The 23,728-nt window shown below is 34.1% G+C and overlaps 2 protein-coding genes across 2 annotated transcripts; one reads left to right on the top strand and one right to left on the bottom strand.

The window, feature by feature from the left end:
- The first annotated feature begins 3,248 nt into the window (after window positions 1–3,248).
- LOC123659138 (cuticle protein 18.6-like) lies at window positions 3,249–12,256 on the top strand. Its single transcript, XM_045594395.1, has 3 exons — window positions 3,249–3,293; window positions 3,513–3,944; window positions 11,739–12,256. Exons 1-3 carry the CDS (start codon window positions 3,282–3,284, stop codon window positions 12,180–12,182), a joined length of 888 nt encoding a protein of 295 aa, XP_045450351.1. The 5' UTR covers window positions 3,249–3,281; the 3' UTR covers window positions 12,183–12,256.
- Window positions 12,257–15,978: 3,722 nt separating this feature from the next.
- On the bottom strand, window positions 15,979–17,652 carry LOC123659140 (cuticle protein 8-like). Its single transcript, XM_045594397.1, has 2 exons — window positions 17,615–17,652; window positions 15,979–16,565 (listed from the first exon to the last, which is right to left on the bottom strand). Exons 1-2 carry the CDS (start codon window positions 17,624–17,626, stop codon window positions 16,050–16,052), a joined length of 528 nt encoding a protein of 175 aa, XP_045450353.1. The 5' UTR covers window positions 17,627–17,652; the 3' UTR covers window positions 15,979–16,049.
- Between the last annotated feature and the right edge of the window lie 6,076 nt (window positions 17,653–23,728).

Raw genomic sequence — 23,728 nt, 5'->3', positions numbered from 1 at the left:
TAGTTCAAACTGTTTCTTCTACATCCAAATCTATGAGGTCGGTAAATTTTTCAAAACAAACACTATGGTAAATATCAAAGTTTGTTGATTTTTAATTTTAATATTTTACTATCGGTTACAACTAAAAAGATATTTTTTTTAACCATAATATGGTATTTTGAGACAATTGTAGCGATTTATATAATAGTAGTTTATTGAAACCAGTTTGTACGTTTTTGATTTGCTTCGTTTTAACCCGTTGCTGCCCAATGCTGGACTTAGGCCTCCTTAAGCTCGCGCTAAACGTTTCAGTTTTTTTGTAAGCCTAATTCTAATCTCCGCCGATGATCATCGGTCTAGCAGGCCGAAGGACGTCCTATAATACTTGCTAACACGTGGTCTCCCAGACTCATCTGCTTCATCGCCCATCCGTCTTGTGATAAACGTGACCAGCCGAATACCATTTCAACTTACTGATCCTACGTAATGACCAAACCAATTGTCCGTATGTATGCAAAATGGAACCAGTTCTCAGAGTTATAAAATAAATAAATTTCTAAAATAAAAGTAACTTAAGTACTCCTTATTACATCAGCAATCTGCCAGTAAAAGTGCCGTCACAATTAGTTCAGCCGTTTCAGAGATTAACCAGAACAAACAGACAGACAGACAGACAGACAAAAATTATAATTGTAACTATATGCATTTAGTAAAAAGCGGTTATTTTAATATTACAAACAGACACTCCAATTTTATTTAGATATATAGATTATAAGCTTGAACATTATTATGGTTCTGTTGTCAAAGATTATACGTCTAAACAAAAGAGTATACTTACGTGTGTGTCAAATACATGGTAGCATGCCTAATTTTTTTTTTATTTATTTATAGATTTGATGTATTTTTATGCATAATTAAAAAAGATATTAGCATTCTGCACTCCTTCTCTATATAGACTATAAGTGTGCGAAATTTCATACTACTCCGTCCGCGCAATTTTCGTAAAAAGAGGTATAGTTCGCGTCATGTAAAAAGAACGCTGGCCTTGAAGCTGCGCAGAAGCGATTTATCGGTCTATTTGGTGGTACGGGGTAGGGGGACGGGAGTGTTTATCACTGTCGCATGCTTGCCGGTGTGCTATTGGTTGACAGCGGTTGACAGTTCGACGTCGACTCAAATTATTATCGCGCACAAAAGTTTTAAATGACAAAATTCTCCATTTACTATTTATTTCAATAAAAAACAATTATCAATTTATCATTTTAAACACATAAAAACTATTAAGATACGAATATCGAGAGTACAGATAATTATTATTTTTGAATACGACATTTCAATAACTAAAAATTTTTGTTATTGCTTTTGTTTAAAAAAAAATTGTGATTTTGTAAAGTGATAATTATTATACTTATTTAGTCCGAATTATTCGCATTTGTATTTCTAGTATTTTTTAATGTAACCTACCAATAACCATTATACGAAGCCGCGAGTGAAAGCCTAATTAAAAAATAAAACAGTAGTACTTGTGCGCGAGTATACCCATGCGCAAACGCACCCCCTCCAGTTTCTTTCAGCGTTCTTTTTACATGACGCGAACTATACAAAGATTTGTTTCACGTATTGATATATGTATGTATAGTATTTACTAATATGCTTTTGATCGATTTCGAATTAAAATTAAATATTCATATATATAAGAATTTTTGCATATGCTGTCGCATTGCTATGACTAGTTCGAAAATCAAGCTGGAAAACGACCTAAGATATTATATGTGAATGAATACTAAAATGGGAATAGAATACGTAATATAGAAGAATAATACCCTAAAGTTTTATTGAAACTAGTCGTCGCCCAGATCTCGATATTCGACCACAATTTAAAATTTAAATTAAGGGAAACCAAAAAAACATGAAAATAAAGAAGCTTTTTTTAAAAGGATGGGTGTCAATAACCAGGGAATTTTCGCTATAAATCACGAAAAATAAAATAATTGCCCAGAGCCTTACTGTTACATTTTTTCAATACTAGACTATCGACTCTGTACGTATTGCATAATATATCTTGCCTTTAATAAATGTTTTTGTTTATAGTTTAAAAAAGGATATTTTTGGAAATTTTCTCATTAATTGATCATTTTTGTAGCTTTAAATTTTTTTTATACATCAGCGCAATCTCCCAATACTTTATCCTTTACATATATATAATATAACATATTGTAAACAGTAACATATATAAATAAAAAAGTGTTCGTCCTGTGCGCTTGTATGTTACACATATGTGTACGTAAGTGACAATCATCTTCAAAAATATATAACGCATGAATTCAATATAATAATTGCTTCTCTCCGCCAATTTGTGGTTGGTAGGTACTGTCATTGTAAAGTAGGTGCACGAGTGGTGGGTGTCGTCGAACTTATAAAGCCGATGGCGGGATAACCATCGAACTGCTGGCTTTGAAATACACAGGCCGAAGACGGGCAGCAGTGTCTTAGGTGCGACATAGCCAGCCCTGCGGTCACCAACCCGCCTGCCCAGCGTGGTGACTATGGGCAGCACACATGAGTTCACGCCATTTTTGGCACAAACTTATGCAGACCTGTGTCCAGCAGTGGATTGCGATAGGCCGAAATGATGATGATGATTCATATATAAATTACGCAAGTATGAAAGCGGTAACATAACAATACACTTTATTGGACACCAATACAGAAATAAAACATATCAGATTGATTTTAACAGAGTATCATAGGGTACAAAGTGCGGCCTTATCGGTGAAAGCGACCTACCCGATATGCACACAAAATTTCATAAAAATCGGCCCAGCCGTTTCCGAGGAGTATGTTAATTAACACCGTGACACGAGAATTTTATATACAAGAAGATAGGTAATAATTTAATTTAAAGTATTTTTGTAAACGTTGCTGATTTCTCCGTCCTTTAATTAAGATCCTATGTCCTTGAGACTCATAAGCACGCCACATCTAAAAGTGATATTTGTTACAGCTTCTTGAGATCAAAACAACTCATTGATGATAGACTTCCTGAAGTAATTGGTAATATTTTTTACTAAAAATACATCACATACAGATTAACGAAGGCATTATCCTGTAATAGTTTAAATGTACGTGACACTAGTATTTCGAGTAAAATGTTGGCCTTGACTTCGTCGAAAACTATTAATGTTTGCTCTATAGCTTGAAGCATTGACATGTCACCATACGAACGTGCGACGTAATAGCTATAAAATCATAAACTTGTCTCTGAGTAACACATTCGCACTTGAACAATCACAACTATCACAATGGTCGCAAAGGTTGGTTATCTGCACTGTTTCAGTATCCATACCTATTATGTATATTTTAAGCATTTATTAGTTTAAAGAAATCCTTAAACTAATTACAAAAACAACAAATAAGATAATATTGGAATATATAACCCAACTAGAAGTTTTTACTCATACAAATATTTGAGAACCCAATTTATGTGATGTTCGAGATTTTATTGTATTTTAAAATAAATGTTTTTTCCATAGTTCATCATCGTTCTCGCTCTGGCCGTGGCTGCCTCAGCCATTCCCTTGGTGCCAGTTGCCAAAATCGCGTACGCTGAACCCGAAGCTCCCGCTCACTACGAGTTCCAGTACTCTGTCCACGATGATCACAGCGGTGACGTGAAGCAACAGCAGGAGTCCCGCGCCGGTGATGCCGTGCACGGATCCTACTCTCTCGTGCAACCTGACGGTGTTCACCGCATCGTAGAGTACACCGCTGACAAGGTCAACGGATTCAACGCTAACGTACACTATGAGGGTACCCCCATTCCCGCCCCTGCTCCAGCCAAAATTGCGTACGCTGCTCCTGCTAAAATCGCGTACGCCGCTCCCGTGGCCAGGGTAGCCTACTCTGCTCCTATTACCTATGCTGCTCCCGTTGCCAAGTTCGCCTACGCCGCTCCCGTAGCCAAGGTGGCTTACTCTGCTCCCCTATCCCAAGTCAGTTTCTCCTCCCCCGTGATCTCCTACCACCACTAAATAAAAGCGATTACCTTTTTTAAGATAATTTATTTATTGATGTGATATAAATAGTTACAAATAAATTGTTTGTTTAAGATTCACTACGTTGTTTTCTTAAAAACTATATATATGTATATATATGTGTGTGTATATCCATTCTACCACTGTAATCGTAATCAAAATATCTTAACTAAATACCTAATACCTAGTCGTCCAAGTCTCGGAAAATATTCTGAGACATTAAGAATCAAATCAAAAGACTTTTTTTGTTCAAAAATTAATACAAATGGGAAAAATATTTACGAATGGGAACAATACATTACTAAATATAATAAAAATAAATAGGTACCATTTTAATTTGTAAAATGACAAATCAAAGCTTTTGAAAACTACTTGAATTAAGCAATTTTATCCTTTTAAAATAATCCACTTTTAAAACCATACAAAAATAAACCAATGTGTCAAATATATTTATATAATTTTACTAGTTGACCCCGCAAACGTTGTTTTGCCATATATGTTATTAATTCCCTTAACCCCCCCCCCTCTTGTAACTTCGGGTATGAAAAATAGCTGTTGGCCGATTCTCAGACCTACCCGATATGCACACAAAATTTCATAAAAATCGGTCCAGCTGTTTTGGAGGAGTATTGTAACTAACATTGTGACACGAGAATTTTATATATAAGAAGATGTATTTTTTACTTTTTTTTATTAACATTTAAACGTAATTCGTATAATTGTGTTTGTTCGCAAACGAAAAAAAAACCGACTTCAATTAAATCGACAAGTAGTACAACGTAGATCGACGAAAAAATAGTCAAGTAACTGCGCGTTATCAAAGATTACTCAAAAAGTAGTTATCAGATCTCAATAAAATTTATATGTGACCACATGACAAACATCAGCTTTCGATTAAATTAAAAATTATTAAAATCGGTATATCCAGTAAAAAGTTATTGCGGATTTTCAAGAAGTTCCCTCGATTTCTCTGGGATCCCATTATCAGATCCTGGTTTTCTTATCATGGTACCAAACCAGGGATATCCCCTTTCCAACAAAAAAAGAATTATCAAAATCGGTACACCCAGTAAAAAGTTATTGCGGATTTTCAAGAATTTCCATCAATTTCTCTGGGATCTCATCATCAGATCCTGGTTTCCTTATCATGGTACTAAATTTGGGATATCTTCTTTCCAACAAAAAAAGAATTATCCAAATCGGTACATCCAGTAGAAAGTTATGCGGTATAATACAACGTAGGTCGACGAAAAAAGCGTCAAGTAAAAACGCATTATTAGAAATAACTCGAAAAGTAGTTGTTAGATCTCAAATAAATTTAAATGGGAGCAATTGGCACACACCACCTTTCGATTAAAAGAAAATTTGTCGAAATCGCTTCACCCAGTCAAAAGTTCTGATGTAACATACATAAAGAAAAAAAAAAAAAAAATACAGTCGCATTGATAACCTCCTCCTTTTTTGGAAGTCGGTTAAAAAGTAGTAGTACTTTTATTTCTTAAGGAAAAATCCTCCGTCCTATAGGAGAAATCCTAAAGAAAATCCTAAAAAATAATAAGAAAAGAAGAAAAAAAAAATGAAAAATCCTAAAAGAAAGACACGTTAAAAGAAATTTTAAAATTACCTACACCCGCTTTGTATCCATGAGTGGAATTAATAAGCTAACGCCGAGTTGCACGAAAGAAAATTAAAATTTAAGTAGAGATTAAACTAATTTAATCACAAGAATTTCATATAATTCTTGCGATTAAATTAGTTTAATCACTACTTAAATTTTAATTTCTTTTCGTGCAACTCGGCGTAAGTATATTTTTTAATGGTTTTAACTGAATTATTTTTAAATCGCATACGTAGATAGAAGTTATTTAATTAATGTTTTGCCGTTTTACGGCTTTTTCCAGATTAAAAATAAAAAGAGTATGTCAGTAAGTAAGCTACCTTTTGGCCTTAAGATTAGTAACACAGCCTCGTGTCATTATCAAATCGAAATTTTTAGGTTGAAAAAATATTAACAATAAAAAAAATAAAGTACATTACATTTTGAAGTATTTCATATGATACACGTTGTCTCCTCGTAAGTATGTTTCTTTAAAGTTCTCTTACGGAACCTCTGTATGCCGAGAGCATTGGTGAACATTATGTAGGTATATCATTTAGCTGAAGTAGGGCACAGCAGCAAATAATAATAATAATAATAAATAATAAAGCTTTTTATTCCACGCAAAAAATACATACATAGTTTAGAGAAAAAAAGAAAAGAAAAATAATGATGTTAATTACACATATTTTAGAAAAAATTGTTTATATTTAGATAATAATATAGAGAGTGAAGGCCTCATCTAAGGAATTCCATGTGTCTCAATCTTGAGCTATTTGCGGCCAGCAGGTACCAGCTATTTTTATCAACTCGTCTGCCAACTCGACAGCAGGAAATATCCTGCTCAAAATCTGGAGCAGCCCGACCGTGTGTGTACCTTGACCTTACTGAAGATCACAGATAAAAAATACTGCTCTCAATCAGTGTTGTGTTCCTGTGGTAAGTAAGATGTGAGGTAGGCAACGCGCTTGCGATGTTTCTGGTGTTAAGCTACGGTAATCGCTAACAACCAGGTGAACCGTACGTTTGTTTGACATATCATTAATCATGAATTTAGCAATGGAATGACACAGTGGTCTCAACAGCAGGTTCCTGTTGTGGTTACGTTATACTCAGCAGGCAAAATCATGTAAAGGCCAAGGCAGATGTGATCCCAGTTTACGACACTCTAGGTCAAGTAAATGACGATATTTGTTGGATGTTTGTGCTAATCATACAATAAGTAATATTTTTGTTAGTCTTTTGTATATGGGGATATACTCGTAGTAAATACAAATTAAAAGTTGATTTTCTTACAATAAATAAAAATTTAATTAAAATGTTTCACCAATAAATAAATAAAAATCTCGTAGATGTGGAAAAAATTAAATAAAAATCTCTACGTATCATTTGAAATATATAGATTTTATTTAATTGTCAATTAGTAAAATAATATTGACAAGTCTGTAAGTGCTTCGTAATCTATACGTGATATCTACGTATGCATTGCAAAAATTTAGATTAGGACGTACAATTTTTATTGATAGAAATATAATTCCCTTGAGGGCTGAAACAAGAATACCAACCAAGCTGACGATTATTAAGCCAAACGCGGGTAAAACCACAAAGGACGTCTAGTCATATACATCAGAACTCACAAGGTGCAAATTATCAGTACCGGTTTGAAAGAGCTCAATGCCTTATACTTATGCACGGACATATTTAAAATTGCTTATTTTATTTATTTTACTTTATTTTATTATACAAGCATAAATTATTTTTATTTGAATTTTATGGCCACTTTTATCTCGTAAGTTTTAGTTTGAAAAGATTTATTTTTCAATTTAAATATATTTTAACTAATTTTGCCTTTTAAAAGTAAGTCAATCAAATCCCTGTCGAATATCTGCAATTTTTATCCTTTTTGCAATTTTGTCAACATTGTGGTGTTAAGCCCGCCTTTTGTCTAATAAATTTATGTAAAAAAGTAAAAAAAAAAAAACAATGCCAATGCTATTTCTGCAGTCTCCAAATTTTTATTGAGGTCCTTTGTGTCTTCTCCACTCTAGATGATTTTGGCGAAATCATCTGCGCTATCTAGGCACTAGTGTAATTAATATTCAAATTAATAGCTGTTATGTATTGTCCAGTAAAGTATTATATAATTATATCTCATTCAACTATTAACATCCCACGGATAGGACTCTTTTTCCATGTAGGAGAAGGATTGGAGCTTCAATATCCACCACGCTGCTCCACCACGGGTTTACGTATATATAGGGGATAGTAGTGAACTACAATGAGAAACGATCGCTATCAGATATTTATGATAGCTACCGGGGCTGACAGCTTAATATGTTCTCCGAGGCACGGTGGGGAGACCCACAAGGACAGACATCCAAACCAGAAAGAAATATTTGTACAAACATATATCCAAGCCGAGCGGAAATCGAAACCGCAAAGCCTCGGTGTTTTAGGCAACTACTCACACCGCTACCCTAGAGCGATTGTTTAAACTAGTAATATTATATTGGAGTGAAATAATATAAAAATTAGGTATTATTTTCTTTTACAATTAAGTTTTTCAACACATATTTTTAATATTCCGTATGTAGATTGTCTATTTCCTATTTCAATAAATCTTTATTTATTTTATGACTATAATCCATGGTTAAAGATTGACTTAAAACATAATAAAAAATTACTTTCAGCCTCTACAATATGTTTATGTTATTGCCATGATAAGGTACTTAGATTATTTATTAACTTGTCCTTAACTTGCAGCAAAACTCGGTCGATCGGGTGCTTTATATTAAATAACATTATCAAAAATAAATATCAATGTTAAGACCTTATAAAAAAAACTTAAGCGAGTGTGCTTTAGATCACACGACTGAAGTAAAACTTACGAAACATAAGTCTCTCTCTTTCTATCTAACGTATATCTCCCTCTCAACTCGTTTAACTCGTTCGCCTAGCCCGATGCCCCGATCACACTTTTCGTAACAATTTCGTCACGCGTTCGCCAGCTTACTCCCCAAGTCGAGCGTGTGTAAAGAAATTTTACTTCAAAAACGAGTGTACTTTCGACCACAGGACTGAAAACTCCTTAAGCGGCAGGCCTTCACAATAATCCTGCACTGTGTCATAGATATACGAAACTTAACTGGTTATGAGAGAAAGAGAGAAAGAAAATGTGTGCTCGCCCCCCACTCTCTTGTGCCGTTCGCCTCGCCCGATCACACTTTTCGTAACGCTTTCGTCACGCATTCATCAGCTTACTCTTCAAGTTAAGCGTGCATAAAGAAGCTTAACTTCAAAAATATTATATAAAATTTCCATGTTGATATATTGTCTGCATGATAGCGAAGCTTATCACAATAATAATTGTGTTTGCTCGCAAACGAAAAAAAACCGACTTCAATTACATCGACGAGTAATACAACGTAGATCGATGAAAAAATAGTCAAGTAACTACGCGTTATCAAAGATTACTCAAAAAGTAGTTATCAGATCTCAATAAATATAATATATGTGACCACATGACAAACATCAGCTTTCGATTAAATTAAAAATTATTAAAATCGGTACACCCAGTAAAAAGTTATAGCGGATTTTCAAGAGTTTCCCTCGATTTCTCTGGGATCCCATCATCAGATCCTGGTTTCCTTATCATGCTAAACTAAGAATATCTCCTTTCTAACAAAAAAAGAATTATCAAAATCGGTACATCCAGTAGAAAGTTATGCGGTATAATACGACGTAGGTCGACGAAAAAAGAGTCAAGTAAAAATGCATTATTAGATATAACTCGAAAAGCAGTTGTTAGATCTCAAACAAATTTAAATGGGACCAATTGACACACACCGCCTTTCGATTAAAAAAAAAATTGTCGAAATCGGTCCACACGGGCAAAAGTTCTGATGTAACATACATAAAAAAAAATACAGTCGAATTGAGAACCTCCTCCTTTTTTGGAAGTCGGTTAAAAATAATAATATTGACAGCATAAACTGATCTTGCCCTTGAAATCGTAATTTTAAGTTGGTATGGTGTACATTTTTAATATTATATATAGATATATACCATATACTAGCCTCATGGTGTGTATATATATACACGCCATCCACACATATATATATATATATATATATATATATATATATATATATATATATATATATCTATATTCTATAATATAAAAATGAGTCGCTGAATGTGTTGCTAAGCGCAAAACTCGAGAACGGTTGGACCGATTTCGCTAATTCTTTGTTTAAAATATTCCTTGAAGTACGAAGATGGTTCTTACGGAGAGAAAAATTCTAAAAAAAAAATTTAAATTTCCTGAAAAAGTCTAAAAACAACACTTTTCTATACTCCCATACAAAAGATTTGTGATAATACTTAAAAGTCAATTTGAACTTTAATACCATACGATAAAGTTTGTGTTAGGCGATACGAAGTTCGCCGGGTCAGCTAGTCTATAATATAAAAATGAGTCGCTGAATGTGTTGCTAAGCGCAAAACTCGAGAACGGTTGGACCGATTTCGCTAATTCTTTTTTTAAAATATTCCTTGAAGTACGATGATGGTTCTTACGGAGAGAAAAATTAAAAAAAAAATTTTAAATTTCCTGAAAAAGTCTAAACTTTTTTTTCCTGAAAAAGTCTAAACACTTTTCTATACTCCCATACAAAAGATTTGTGATAATACTTAAAAGTCAATTTGAACTTTAATACCATACGATAAAGTTTGTGTTAGGCGATACGAAGTTCGCCGGGTCAGCTAGTATATATATATATATATATATATATATATATATATATATATACTAATATGTGGAGAGCCGGTTTTTTTGTTCGGTTATACATTTTTTGTCGGTATATATTAGCGACCTCTGCAGGAATATACTAGACTATGTTCATAATTAAACTGTCAAGCAGGCATATTGTATTAGTAAACAAATAGCCATTGCACCTCGTTCGAAAGAAACGTAACTTTACGTCGTAAGAAGTCACAGAAAAAAAAAAATCGACATTTTTAGGTATATGAGTTGAAATTCAATGTTATCCTATTTTCATTAATCAAACTTTACCTAACTACTTCATTGATTCATAAAGATCATATTAATTTATGGTCGTTTATTTCATCATTACAGCCTATACAGTCCACTGCTGGACATAGGCCTCCACAAGTTTACGCCAAAAATAACGTGAACTCATGTGTTTTGCCCATAGTCACAACGTTGCCGAAGACGCTGCTGCCCGTCTTCGGCCTGTGTATTTCAAAGCCAGCAGTTGGATGGTTATCCCGCCACCGATCGGCTTTTTAAGTTCCAAGGTGGTAGCGGAACTGTGTTATCCCTTAGTCGCCTCTTACGACACCCACGGGAAGAGAGGGGGTGGCTATATTCTTTATACCGTAGCCACAGAGTACTCGCTTATTTGTATAAGTATAAATGCTTTAATAGATAATTAGAAAATTCTAAGAGATGAAAATCTTAACAGATACAGAATTACATTTTATGTTTTTTTTTGTATTCAAAATTGAAATTAAGCTGCATGCTATGGTTTTTATTTAGTAAATAATTCAAAAATATGTTTTATTTACTACTTAAAATGATAGTTTTACCTTTTTTTAGAGAAGAATAGGCATTTGATCAATTGTAGATAATTGTAAGCTTTAATTAAATAAAGTTTCAATTCAGTTACAAAGTTGAAGATTATCATCTATATGAAACATTACTTTGTTAAGCGATTTTTCGGTTTGAATTTAAAGAAATAACTTATCATCTGATTCCTAGGGAGATATAGTTGACATTATTTATTGTCTCTGGTTTCGTACAATGAACATAAGAGCTATTCACAAAATGTTTTAGTACCCTTTAATAAAAATAAAGCTTTATCAAAATTGGAAAGTGTCACAGTGTTAAATTTTTTTCGCAATGACTGCAGTATAAAAGTGAAATCTGAGTCACAATAATTACATTCACAATACGACATTCACCACATCTGCAATGACTGCTAAGGTGATTTATATCTCTTTTTTTTATATTTTATATTATTAAAAAAAAATAAGTAATAACAATGTATACATCATTGATTGAAGAAAGTCGTGACTAAAATCTTTTTTATCTTTTATAATTACAGATCTTTGCCATCCTCGCTTTGGCTGTAGCCGCATTCGGGTTACCAGTTGTACCTGTTGCCAAAATTGCCTACGCTGAAGCCGAAGCACCTGCCCACTACAACTTCCAGTATTCTATCCACGATGGTCACAGCGGAGATGTGAAAGAACAGCAAGAGGCTCGCGCTGGTGATACCGTGCACGGCTCTTACTCTCTGGTGCAACCTGACGGTGTGCACCGCATTGTGGAGTACACCGCTGATAAGGAGCACGGATTCAACGCCGTTGTACGTTATGAGGGACATCCCATCGATGTTCCAGCTCCCGCTAAAGCTGCGTACACTGCGCCTGCCAAGGTAGCTTACTCTGCCCCCATCAGCTATGCCGCCCCTATCGCTAGAGCGGCCTATTCTGCACCTCTCACCCATGTGACCTACTCTTCACCAACCATCTCCTATCAGCACTGAAAAATCTAGTCATACGTTTCTCTGCTCCTTATTTATGTGATATGAATAGATATAAATAAATTTTATTTAATATTTACTTTCGTTTTCATTGTAGTGATGTCCTTAGAACTAACTAAACATTTAGTATTATACATTATTAGATGGACGCAAATCGATCAAGAAAAATCACGAACAAAAAATAAAATAAAATTAGTTGATATTCTGCCGATACCTAAAAGATTAAACAATACGTTAAAGAAATATTTTTATAAAATTATTTGTTCTGCCTATCAACGACATCCTTGAAAAATTGTCACACGTTTACATTCATCACATCTTACATGCACGTGATACACTTCCAAATTATAAAGTTTGGTATATTTCTAAATAAAGTTGTTATAAAGCTTTTAAAAACATTTGATTAGCTTATAGTCAATTTACATATCATGCCGGAAATATTCTGCTTTATACTAAAATTTTATCAACTAATAGAGTAGGTACGGTGCCTTTTGTCTTCTCGTTTATTTTATTACAATATTAATTTATCTTAGGTTTATTTTAAAGGTTGGGTAAAATATTGAGATGGTAAACAGTATAAACTAATAACAACAGCTTAACTATCCCACTCCTGGAACTGCAGCATACCACGGAGTTTTATAAGCAAATACACAAACTTTACACAAACTTGGCACTTCTATTTGCCGTACTCGTTATCTATTATTATTATTATATATTGATGTAGTCACTCGTAGATAGTCAACTTATCAATAAAAAAAAAATCTAAAACAGGTAAGTAATCAGAGTTAAGCTATAGGTAACTTTATTGGTTTTTTTTTTAACCAGAACTAGTCATTTGAATCAGCTCAGGTATTTTTAATTCAAAGTATTCTAGACTAGGTACATCATTAAATTTAGGACAATTTTTATTCATTATCGAGTCAACATTAGTGATAAATACACGTTTGTTCAATTAGGAACACTGCGATGATACTTGATAAATTGCTTTAGCTTAGTATAATTGGATAAATATTTATATGTAAGTTTTGACGATTTTCAATAATTTTTCTCTATTACATTCCTGATATAAAGATCACTTATAAAATCACTGCTGCTTGATCGGTATTCTTTACAGTTTTGGTATTTTACTGAATCAATTGTATCACAATTATTTTATTATTTGAATTTAGTAGTATTTAGTTAAAATGTCAGTATCATGTAATTTTATACATAATACTAGCTGTGCTCGCGGCTTCGCCCGCGTTGAAATCAGTGTGTCATAAAGTTTTCCTGGCAAACTTCCAATGAAACTCTCATCAAAATCGGCTTAGCTGTTCCGTAAACCTTCCTCTTGAAGCCCTCTCTGGTGAAACCGCATAAAAATTCGGTCAGTAGATTTTGAGGAAATCTATCACATACACTTTTTTTTATAATCGACTAAGTGTTGCCCGCGACTACGCCCGCGTGAAGCGCGCGTCGCGTGGACAAAATGGTTCGTTGAATTCGTCAGAATTGTGATATAAAACAATGTAGTAATAATACAGTATTGTAGTGTAAATATATTTAAAATACACTGCATGCAATTTAGTTTTTAATATGGTACTACGTAAATATATGCCACGTAATAGCGTAACGCACGCTCCTCCGTGACTCCGTGACGACAGGGGTAAAAAATATTGTTATTGTTGTAAAAAATTTTTTTTTTTTGTACTACTTATAAGTGATCAATATAAATGTTTCTTGATCATAAAGGGTTGCAAACGCGGTTATTTTCCTTTAAACCGACCCTGCTATATATGTTTCATACAAACTATCAGCCTCAATTAAACCCCCTTAGCGGTGGAATATCGCAAAATCCGTTCTTAGCGGACGTCTACTAACTAATCTACCCCCCTGCCAAATTTCATCTTTGTCCATCCTGGATGGATGGACCCTCCAGCAGTTTTTGGGTTCTCGTGATGAGTGAGTCAGTAACCTTTCTCTTTTATATATAAAGTCTCTCTTAAATTTGAAGTCTCTTACTTCAAAAACATAGGACTTTCATACAAACTTCCAACCCCCGTTTTATCCCCTTAAAGGTTGAGTTTCATAAAATTCGTCCTTAGCAGATGTCTACGCCTTATAAGGAACCTAGCTGCCAAATTTCAAGTTTGAAGCTGTTATAGTTTAGGAGATTTCGTGATGAGTGTGTCAACCTACCATCCCCCGTTTTAACCAAAAAAGGGAGTTCAGAGAGTTCAAAAATACATTATTTAGGCACCTCCTCACTGTCTATAGAGCATACTTTTTAAATTTCAAGTCTTTTACTTCAAAAACATAGGACTTTCATACAAACTTCCAACCCCCGTTTTAGGGGTCGAGTTTCGTAAAATCCGTTCTTAGCGGATGTCTTCGTCTTATAAGGAGCCTGCCTGCCAAATTTTAAATTTGTAGGTGTTATAGTTTCGGAGATTTCGTGATGAGTGAGTGACCTTTCCTCTTGTCCTTACTTTGAATCTTGTCACAATAATTCATTAACTTTATATACGTCTATGTATGTCTATTACAACTTTCCATTTATATATGCCATGTAGGTACATATACTTTATTTTAATTTTTTATTATTTTTTTTTTTACATTATTTATCTGTTTAAATATATTGTATATGTTTAGGTAAAACTGTACACCTAAACTGTCTACATATATACCATTTCCTTTATTCAAAGGTTGCCTGGAAGAGATCGCTCATTAGCGATAAGGCCGCCTTTTGTACTTATCTCCTGTTTTTATTTTTGTAATTTTGCTCACTCTTGGTGTACAATAAAGAGTTTTTATTATTATTATTATTATTATTACCTTTCGCTTTTATATAATATATAGATATAGATTAACGGTCAGTCTCTTCTTCCAGTAGTTCTTTATAAAATAATATAAAAATCTCATTACTAATATTTAATGAATTCGATAAATGTTTAAATGTTATTAAAATCAATATAATTGAACGAAATATATATATACAATTGAATGAAGTAAGGGAATCGCTTTCCGAGAGCACTTTTCCGATATAGGATAAGGATAGCTTTATTTGTCACAGTGGTTCTTCGTGTTTGAGAGAAACTGCCCTTGACAAGAATTAAGATTATTATTAAAATGTATGGTAACGAATAGGACCAACGATTGTAGGTAGATGCTCTTCAAAGCGCGATGGGGAGATAGACGAAAATAAACACCTAGCGTAGAAACACATATTTGTAAAAAATTAATAACAAATGTTTGTAAAAATAAGACGACCATCATCGAAGGAATGATAGTCTGTGGGTCTGTGTTATTTAAAATTTCGATACATTTTGTCCTTTGTAGAAGAGAAAACCTTTAACCAGTATCGGTATAAGGTATTTCATTAAACGCCTAAACTATTAGTAATCATTCTACACCTACATAAAATAGACATTGACTGGATGCATAGATATCATGAATGTCAACGAATAGCAATTAGTAGAGGATCATAACTGTCAGAAAACAACCTTTGTGACCAATAAATAATTTATCTGTCATTGTGATAAGGATATAATCTGGTTCTTGAAATTTTTTTTTAAGTTTGTCTGATAAAATTGTTATTCGTCCGCTAATCCACACCTTCCTTCTTCTGCGTGGAGGAAGGGCCTACGCTCAGCAGTGACATGTTACAGGCTGAATCGACCCACAATGAGACATTAACTGACTGACATATTATAACATGCTCAATCTTAAGAAACAATTTATCTCCCACTTATTTAAAGGATTGAAATTATTGTATATATTAAATAGTTTAGGACTCGTGTAGTTAAGAAAAGCATCAGAATAAATCTTAAACAAACAATTTATTTGCAACTATTTATATCAATAAATTAGAAAACAATAACGATTTTAAATCTAGTGGTGGTAAGAGATAACCGGTGAAGAGAAGGACACTTGAGTGAGGGGTTGAGCGTATGCGACCTTGGCAACCGGGGCGTATGCTACCTTAGCTACAGGAGCGGCATAGGCAACGGGAGCAGAGTATGCGATCTTGGCAGGTGCAGCGTAGGTGATCTTGGCAGGAGCGGCGTAGGCGATCTTGGCTGGGGCAGCGTATGCGATCTTAGCGGGCGAGGGTTGGGGGATGGGGTGTCCTTCGTAACGAACAATAGCGTTGAATCCGTTTTCCTTGTCAGATGTGTACTCAACAATACGGTGGACACCATCGGGCTGGACTAAGGAGTAGGACCCGTGTACGTCATCTCCAGCGCGGGCTTCCTGTTGTTGTTTGATGTCACCGGTGTGCTCATCGTGGACGGAGTATTGGAACTCATAGTGAGCGGGAGCTTCAGGTTCAGCGTACGCGATTTTGGCGACTGGCACCAAAGGTACGGCGGAGACGGCAACGGCCAAGGAGAGGACGGTGATGAACTGAAATTACGGAAAAAAAATTATATACATTCATCATTACAGCCTATACAGTCCACTGCTGGACATAGGCCTCCACAAGTTTACGCCAAAAATAACGTGAACTCATGTGTTTTGCCCATAGTCACCACGCTGGGCAGGCGGGTTGGTGACCGCAGGGCTGGCTTTGTCGCACCGAAGACGCTGCTGCCCGTCTTCGGCCTGTATATTTCAAAGCCAGCAGTTGGATGGTTATGTATGGTAACGAATGAAGGCGCATATACCTGTATCACTTTCAGGGAGTACCTGTCGGTGAGCTTAAGTACAAGGTACGCTACCCGGGTCGACACACTACTGACTTCCACAAAGTTGTTAGTGAGAGTCTTGTGAACCAGAAAACCGACGCCACCTTGGGAAAGCCCATCACCTTCACGGAAGTAGAACAAGTGCCCGGAGTCCAGGATCATCGTGTCCTCTCCCTCTCTTCGGACTTCAGACAACCCCAGTATGCTCCACTTAATGTGACTAAGTTCTACCTCAAGTTCGGTGAGGTGATGGTCCAACCGTAGCGTGCGTCCATTATACGTAGCCAGGAATATTTTTCTATGGCAGCCTCCCGTACCCCGGTGATTCTTAGCACCCTCTACCCCACCGTTACCACGGCCGCTGCCGTAGCCGGGAATAGTGGGGCTGCCGGGAACTGAGGGCCTTATTTTTAGGTTCGAACTCATGGGGGTTTTTGCCCATAGTCACCACGCTGGGCAGGCGGGTTGGTGACCGCAGGGCTGACTTTGTCGCACCGAAGACGCTGCTGCCCGTCCTCGGTCTGTGCATTTAAAAAGCCAGCAGTTGGATGGCTATCCCGCCATCGGTCGGCCTTTTAAGTTCCAAGGTGGTAGCGGAACTATGTTATCCCTTAGTCGCCTCTTACGACACCCACGGGAAGAGAGGGGGTGGCTATATTCTTTAGTACCGTAGCCACACAGTACTATATACATTAAATGATTCAAATTTTTAGATATATAAAATTTCTTATATAGTTTCAGAAAAATAATATTTTTTTTTTGATTTACCTTAGCTGCCATTGTTGCTGTTTCGATTGTCAAAATAAGACTATAGTTCGTTGTGATACAGCCAAGTTTTTATACATGAATTATCGCGAGGTTTTGGCCATGGTGACATATAAACAGCCGCAGGCTACGGTGCATGCACTAATTAAAGTCACAGTTGAGAGTGAGTTGAAGGTCGCCGTCCTACGGTTGAAAAGTCACATGTAAGTAGATCGTGATCTGCGGATAACGAGACACTGACACACGTCTGGACGAATGTTTATTATACAATAGTTAATATCATTCGTACTCGTATCTATTTCAATCTTAATAGATTAGTTTAGTCGTTTGTGCCTACATATATTTACAAGTTTTTTAAACGATTCTTATATTTCTTCAACGTGTTGGGTAATTTAAATGACTTTATGTATATTTAAAACAAGCTGTCCTGTGCGGTTACGGATGTGTGCTTTATATTAATGATTCTGTCAAATGAGACCTAAATATTTTATTTAAATAAATTTACACTGTTTTCTATCAGATAGCTCATCTATATGAACAAAAATGAATGTTGTTAAGTGCATAAATCGAGAATCGCTCGACAAATTTGGCTAATTTATTTTTTGTATGTTCTTTAAGGCAAGGAAGGATTTAATACAAAAAAAAAAAAATTACTATTAACTTTTGACAGAACGAAGTCTGTCCGGGCAGCTAGTAGGTACTTAATAAAAACAAATATTTTACCATGTTCACGTTCAAACAAATGTCCTAATTATCAGCTTTAAAGATTATCTTTACCTTTTTAAACATATTTTTAATCACTACAGTATTTATCTATTATGTGTATACCTATAATTATTATTTTTACCACTGCGCTGCAGGCATTGCCTATAGATATGTAGTCTATCGAAGTCCGCTGCTGGACATAGGCCTCCTCAAGTTTGTGCCAGACATCCCGGTTTCCTAACCCTGCCACCACCGGCAATCTTACGTAGATCGTCGGTCCAGCGGCCGGAGGACGTTGCGCGGTCTCCACTCCAGGGCACGTCCAATCCAACGGCCATCTATGCTGCGACACAGGTAACCAGCCCACTGCCACTTCATCTTGCTAATTTTGTGGGCTATGTCGGTTACTTTCGGTCTCTCGCGGATAGCCTCATTTCTTTTCCTATTTTTGAAAGAAACCCCAAGCATAGCCCGTCCATTACACGTCGAGTTTACATAAACATATTTAATTATTTATTAAGAGTCACAGACAATGTACGACTTCACTTTTAATACTTAAAATATTCACAAAAATACAAAAACTATTTGTAGTGTTTATACAATTCAAGTAATTTTTAACTCAATATATTTAAGTAATGTTGTTTTAATTGAAAATATGTCTATTAGAAATATTTATGTACAAAACTAAGGGTAGGTTGTTGATAAGGTGTTTTCTTTGAAAACTTGTTAGTAGGTAGAGATACTAGTCTTTTCTTTTCGGAATTCGTACCTACAGCCCAGTTTTCGAACTCCAATAAACAAGTAGTCATTTATGTAGTCATAAAGTTTCTTCACGTTAACTATAATTTATTTGAGTACAAAGTTACGCAATGCAAATTTTATAAAAATCAGTTTAAATTTTTTTTTAAATTTCGCAAAGTTTACTAGTACGATAACAAAGGTCAAATCGGTAAATATAAAGAATGTCGCTCGCGCTGCGTGAAATTGTTTTCTTCACCTTAAATACGACTTAAAATAAATACTCATTTTGATATAAAATAAATATTAATAAAGAATTATGTATATGTACTTACATTATAATTTGGCCTTTTTTATTTTAATTGTGAACTTAAATTTATTTTTGCTTTTTTACAATACTACGGTAATAGTATACGTACTTTATATGGACATGTTTTCGTTTTTACTCTATGGCATAAGTTCACGGGGAATTAATTAGGTATTATGTTTATTGTTCAATGCTTATTTGTAGTTCTGGTTTTATCCATGTAAATCGGGATGCCGTGTCTATTTTTAAAATATATAAAATATATAAATATGTTAAATATATGAGTTAATAAATCTAGATCATTAAATATTTAAAAAATAATAGCAGTAAAGTAAATAATAGCGATAAAATTATTGTTCAGTTCGCAAAGTAATTAAATAAAATTTCTAAAATAAAAGTAGCCTGTTACTCTTTACTACATCAGTGAAAGTCTCGTCAAAATCGATCCAGAAATTAGCCGGAACAAACAGACAGCGAGACAGACAAAATTTAAAAAAAATGTCATTTTGGTATATATACCGTGTATACGTCCATATGCATTTAGTAAAAAGCGGTTATTTTAATATTACAAACAGACACTCCAATTTTATTTATTTGTATAGAATATAGATACCTACGTAGTTGATCTGAAAGACGTTGACTGTTTTGCGAACCATCAAACGAGTGAAATTAATTTAATCTTAACATTTTCTGAATTTTTCTTCTTATCTAAAATTTCTGCGCAATTTCATGAATAGTTCATTCCATAAGACCCTTTTAAAAAGCATTAGACAGCTTTAAAAAGAGATGAATGAAACTCGTAAAGTCTTTCTTAAGTTATGACATGACCATGTAAAATAGTAATTCATTTACATATATAGATTCTAAGTATTAAGTTTGTGTAACGTACCTAGTAGGTAGTGAGTAGGTACACCTGTGAACCATATAAGTGTACACCCGGCGGCGACGTGTGACATAATTAATCATTTATATCATATCAACTTGACTAGAGCGACATGACAAAAGTATAACATTATTTTTACGAAGGCTTGAATATTTATTTGAAATCCATTGCCTTTTTAAGATTCTTATTTAGTTACTTCCAAATTTTTACGATACTAATTAAAAATCTAGTTAAAAAATAATCTATCTTTATTTTGCTCTGTGGTAAAAATTTTAAATTGCCACTTTTATTACGACATACAAAGCATAGCAACACACGAGTTATGTTAAAATTTTATTACGTCCCCGAAAATCGCATACATACATATACTGATGAAATTAAACATAATGACAATTACGTGGTATTATATCAGATTAACAAAAATGACTTCGCATTTAAATCGATATTGAATGTATCGTAATGCACTTTGCATTACGATACATTTAATATATCCAGACAAGGTGTCTTTGTCGAACAAAAAACTTAAAACGAGACTACAAAAATAACCATTTTATTTAGACCCTTCGCTTTCTACTCGGTTCAACTGTTTGTTGGGGCGGTGCGGAAATACCGGGTCATGTAAAAGTGGTTTCTGATGGGGAAATTAAAACTGCAGAACCTTGGCCCACATCTGATGGGTGTGGTCGGAACGTTAATGCGTGCAACACGTCCACATAAGAATGCCCGCCTGATTGATGGAGTTCAACCTTATAAAATATTAATAATTGAAGCTGTTTGTGGTATTTTTAAATTGCACTACTTTTAGTGTATGGTATCCTTCAAAGGTATTAAAGGCCTAAGATGTGGTTCAATTTGATTATTTATTTCGTAAGCGATACCTATGTTTTATGCAAGAATTTTCACTGAGAACTGAACCCTATGTTTACGTTGTAATAGTTTTTGATATTACCTAAGATTAAAGAAAATTACTGTTATATAACATATACTATGAATATTGTGTACTTCAAAACAGTTTGATTAATAGGAATATAACAATAATCATAATCACATTTGCGACATCGTATGGGGGTATATACCAATACATATATCACATATTTTATGTGTAGAGAAAAATATACCACAAATATCCCATGGAAAAATATTTTTTTTTGTAAACATAATATAGTAATTATGTACATCGAAATAAAATATTGTCTACATATATGTTACGAACATAGTATAAAACGACATATAAAAATTATTTTGAATCTTGTAAAAAGTTAATTCTTGCACCTTACAAAATTATTAAATTTGCAATGAGCTATCTAGATATAAATCCAATGTCAAAATATTAAGGTTCCTTATTGACGACCTTAAAGGTTACCTTCTTTTAATATGCAAGTAAATTAATAAAAATATATTCCTTTTTTTTATTGTCGGCGGCGCCTAAACCCCGACTGTCCTAGGTTCGATTCCCGCTCGGAGTGAATATTTGTGTATTTACAAATATTTATTTTCGGTCTGGTTGTTACTCCTTGTGGGTTTCCCCACCGCGCCTTGGAGAGCATGTTAAGCTATCTGTCCCGGTTGTTATCATGTACACCTGATAGCGATCGTACTCATAGTAGGGAATATATCTGCTAACCCGCATTGGAGTAGCGTGGTGGATTACGCTTCGATCCTTCTCCTATATGGGACAAAAGGTCTATGCCCAGCAGTGGGATATTACAGGCTGAAGCGTAAACGTATTAATATTTAAAGTCATAGTCGTTATGTTCGAAGTCCATCTGCAATTTGTTATTACCTGTAAGTATGAAGTAAGTCTTTGAAATAAGAACATATAACAAATTCGTTTACTCAATTATAATTTATTTTGGCCTGCAATGTTTATATTATGTAATCATAACTTTGCTTAGAATCAAGGACGACCCCTGGAGGTGAAAAGGTCAATTATAGTTGTGTCTCGAAATTATATAACCAAAGCCAAAATTAATACAAATTTCCGTAAAAATGATTAACATGAATATTAAATCTGTATCAAGTTCATTTCATTGAATTGATATATTTATAGTTTGCCTACACATGTCGAAAATTATGTTAATGAAACACGTAGGTACAAAGTATGCGTTACATAAATAAGTAATAACGAAATTACATCGGTATCTAATACATATTATACCGTATTCGACTTCTACTCGTTGAACGAGTCTCCAGTGTTGCATTAACACTATGTCAAGATTGACAAAATACTGCCCGTGGAAAAATTTGAAACCTGTTTTTTAATGTAACATATTTTTTAAACAAAGTAATTAAATATTAATCGCTTTAGTAAAATTTGTAATATTACACACATACAATTATATCTTATTACGTTAATTACATTACTCTTTAACTTAAGAGCCGTTAATTAAAAATACTACTAAATAATTGTAATAGAAATTATGAATTTTTACTTTTTCTGTGCCATAGTGAAATAAATAAATATCTATCTACATATTAATAACATATTATTTTACTTGAAAACTGATTAACATTTAATCAATGACGTGAATAATTGATTTAATCTATATATTATATTGTGCGGAGGGATGAATATGAAATTTCACACACTTTCATAGTGTATATCGAGAAGGAGTGCAGAATGCTAATACTTTTTTTATTATGCAAAAAATACATTAAATCAATAAAAAAAAAAAATTACACACTCTAACGTGTATTTGACACACATACGCATATATACTATTTTGTTTATTTATTATAGAGGCTTAACAAAAACCTTTTAATTGGCCGGGCACAATTTGATCTGGCTTATCCTGACGCCTGGCAACACTAGATCGATTGTACTTAATTGGCATGGCCTAAAGGTCTAGATATCAGGCCATAAACTCGAAAAAAAAAAATACTTAATTGGCAGTTTTTAAACAGGTCCCTGTCCGTCTTTTATTCAAAAATATTAATTTTAAAATACTGAACTATAGTAATGTTTTGTAATTTTTTTTTGAGAACAACCTTAATAATGTTCAAACTTATAATTTAAATTAATAGTGGTCGAATTTCGACCTATGGGCGACCACGAATTTTAATTATTAGTCTACTTAAAAATATTACTGTAATAAATGTTAATAATCCAAAACTAACTAATATTATGAAAAGAAAATTATATTAATAGTATTTAAATAATTAAAGCACTAAGCCGAATTTCATAACTGTTTCATCATCTGCTAAAGCTTTAAAAACTAAATTATGCTATTATATCACAGGTTCGAAGTATAACTTGGGTATCTTTAAATCAAGAGTGAATAGGCATCTTCAAGGCAAGCGCGCACCACCTTAGAATGCATCTTCACTTGCCATCAGGTGAGATCGCAGTCAAGCGCTAGTCTATGTATTTAAAAAATAATTGTGTTTGCTCGCAAACGAAAAAAAAACCGACTTCAATTACATCGACAAGTAATACAACGTAGATCGACGAAAAAATAGTCAAGCAACTACGCGTTATCAAAGA

The sequence above is a fragment of the Melitaea cinxia genome, chromosome 13 (genome assembly GCF_905220565.1).
Source record: "Melitaea cinxia chromosome 13, ilMelCinx1.1, whole genome shotgun sequence".
In the NCBI taxonomy this organism is placed as follows: domain Eukaryota; kingdom Metazoa; phylum Arthropoda; class Insecta; order Lepidoptera; family Nymphalidae; genus Melitaea; species Melitaea cinxia.
This window is presented reverse-complemented; position numbering and strand designations above follow the sequence as displayed.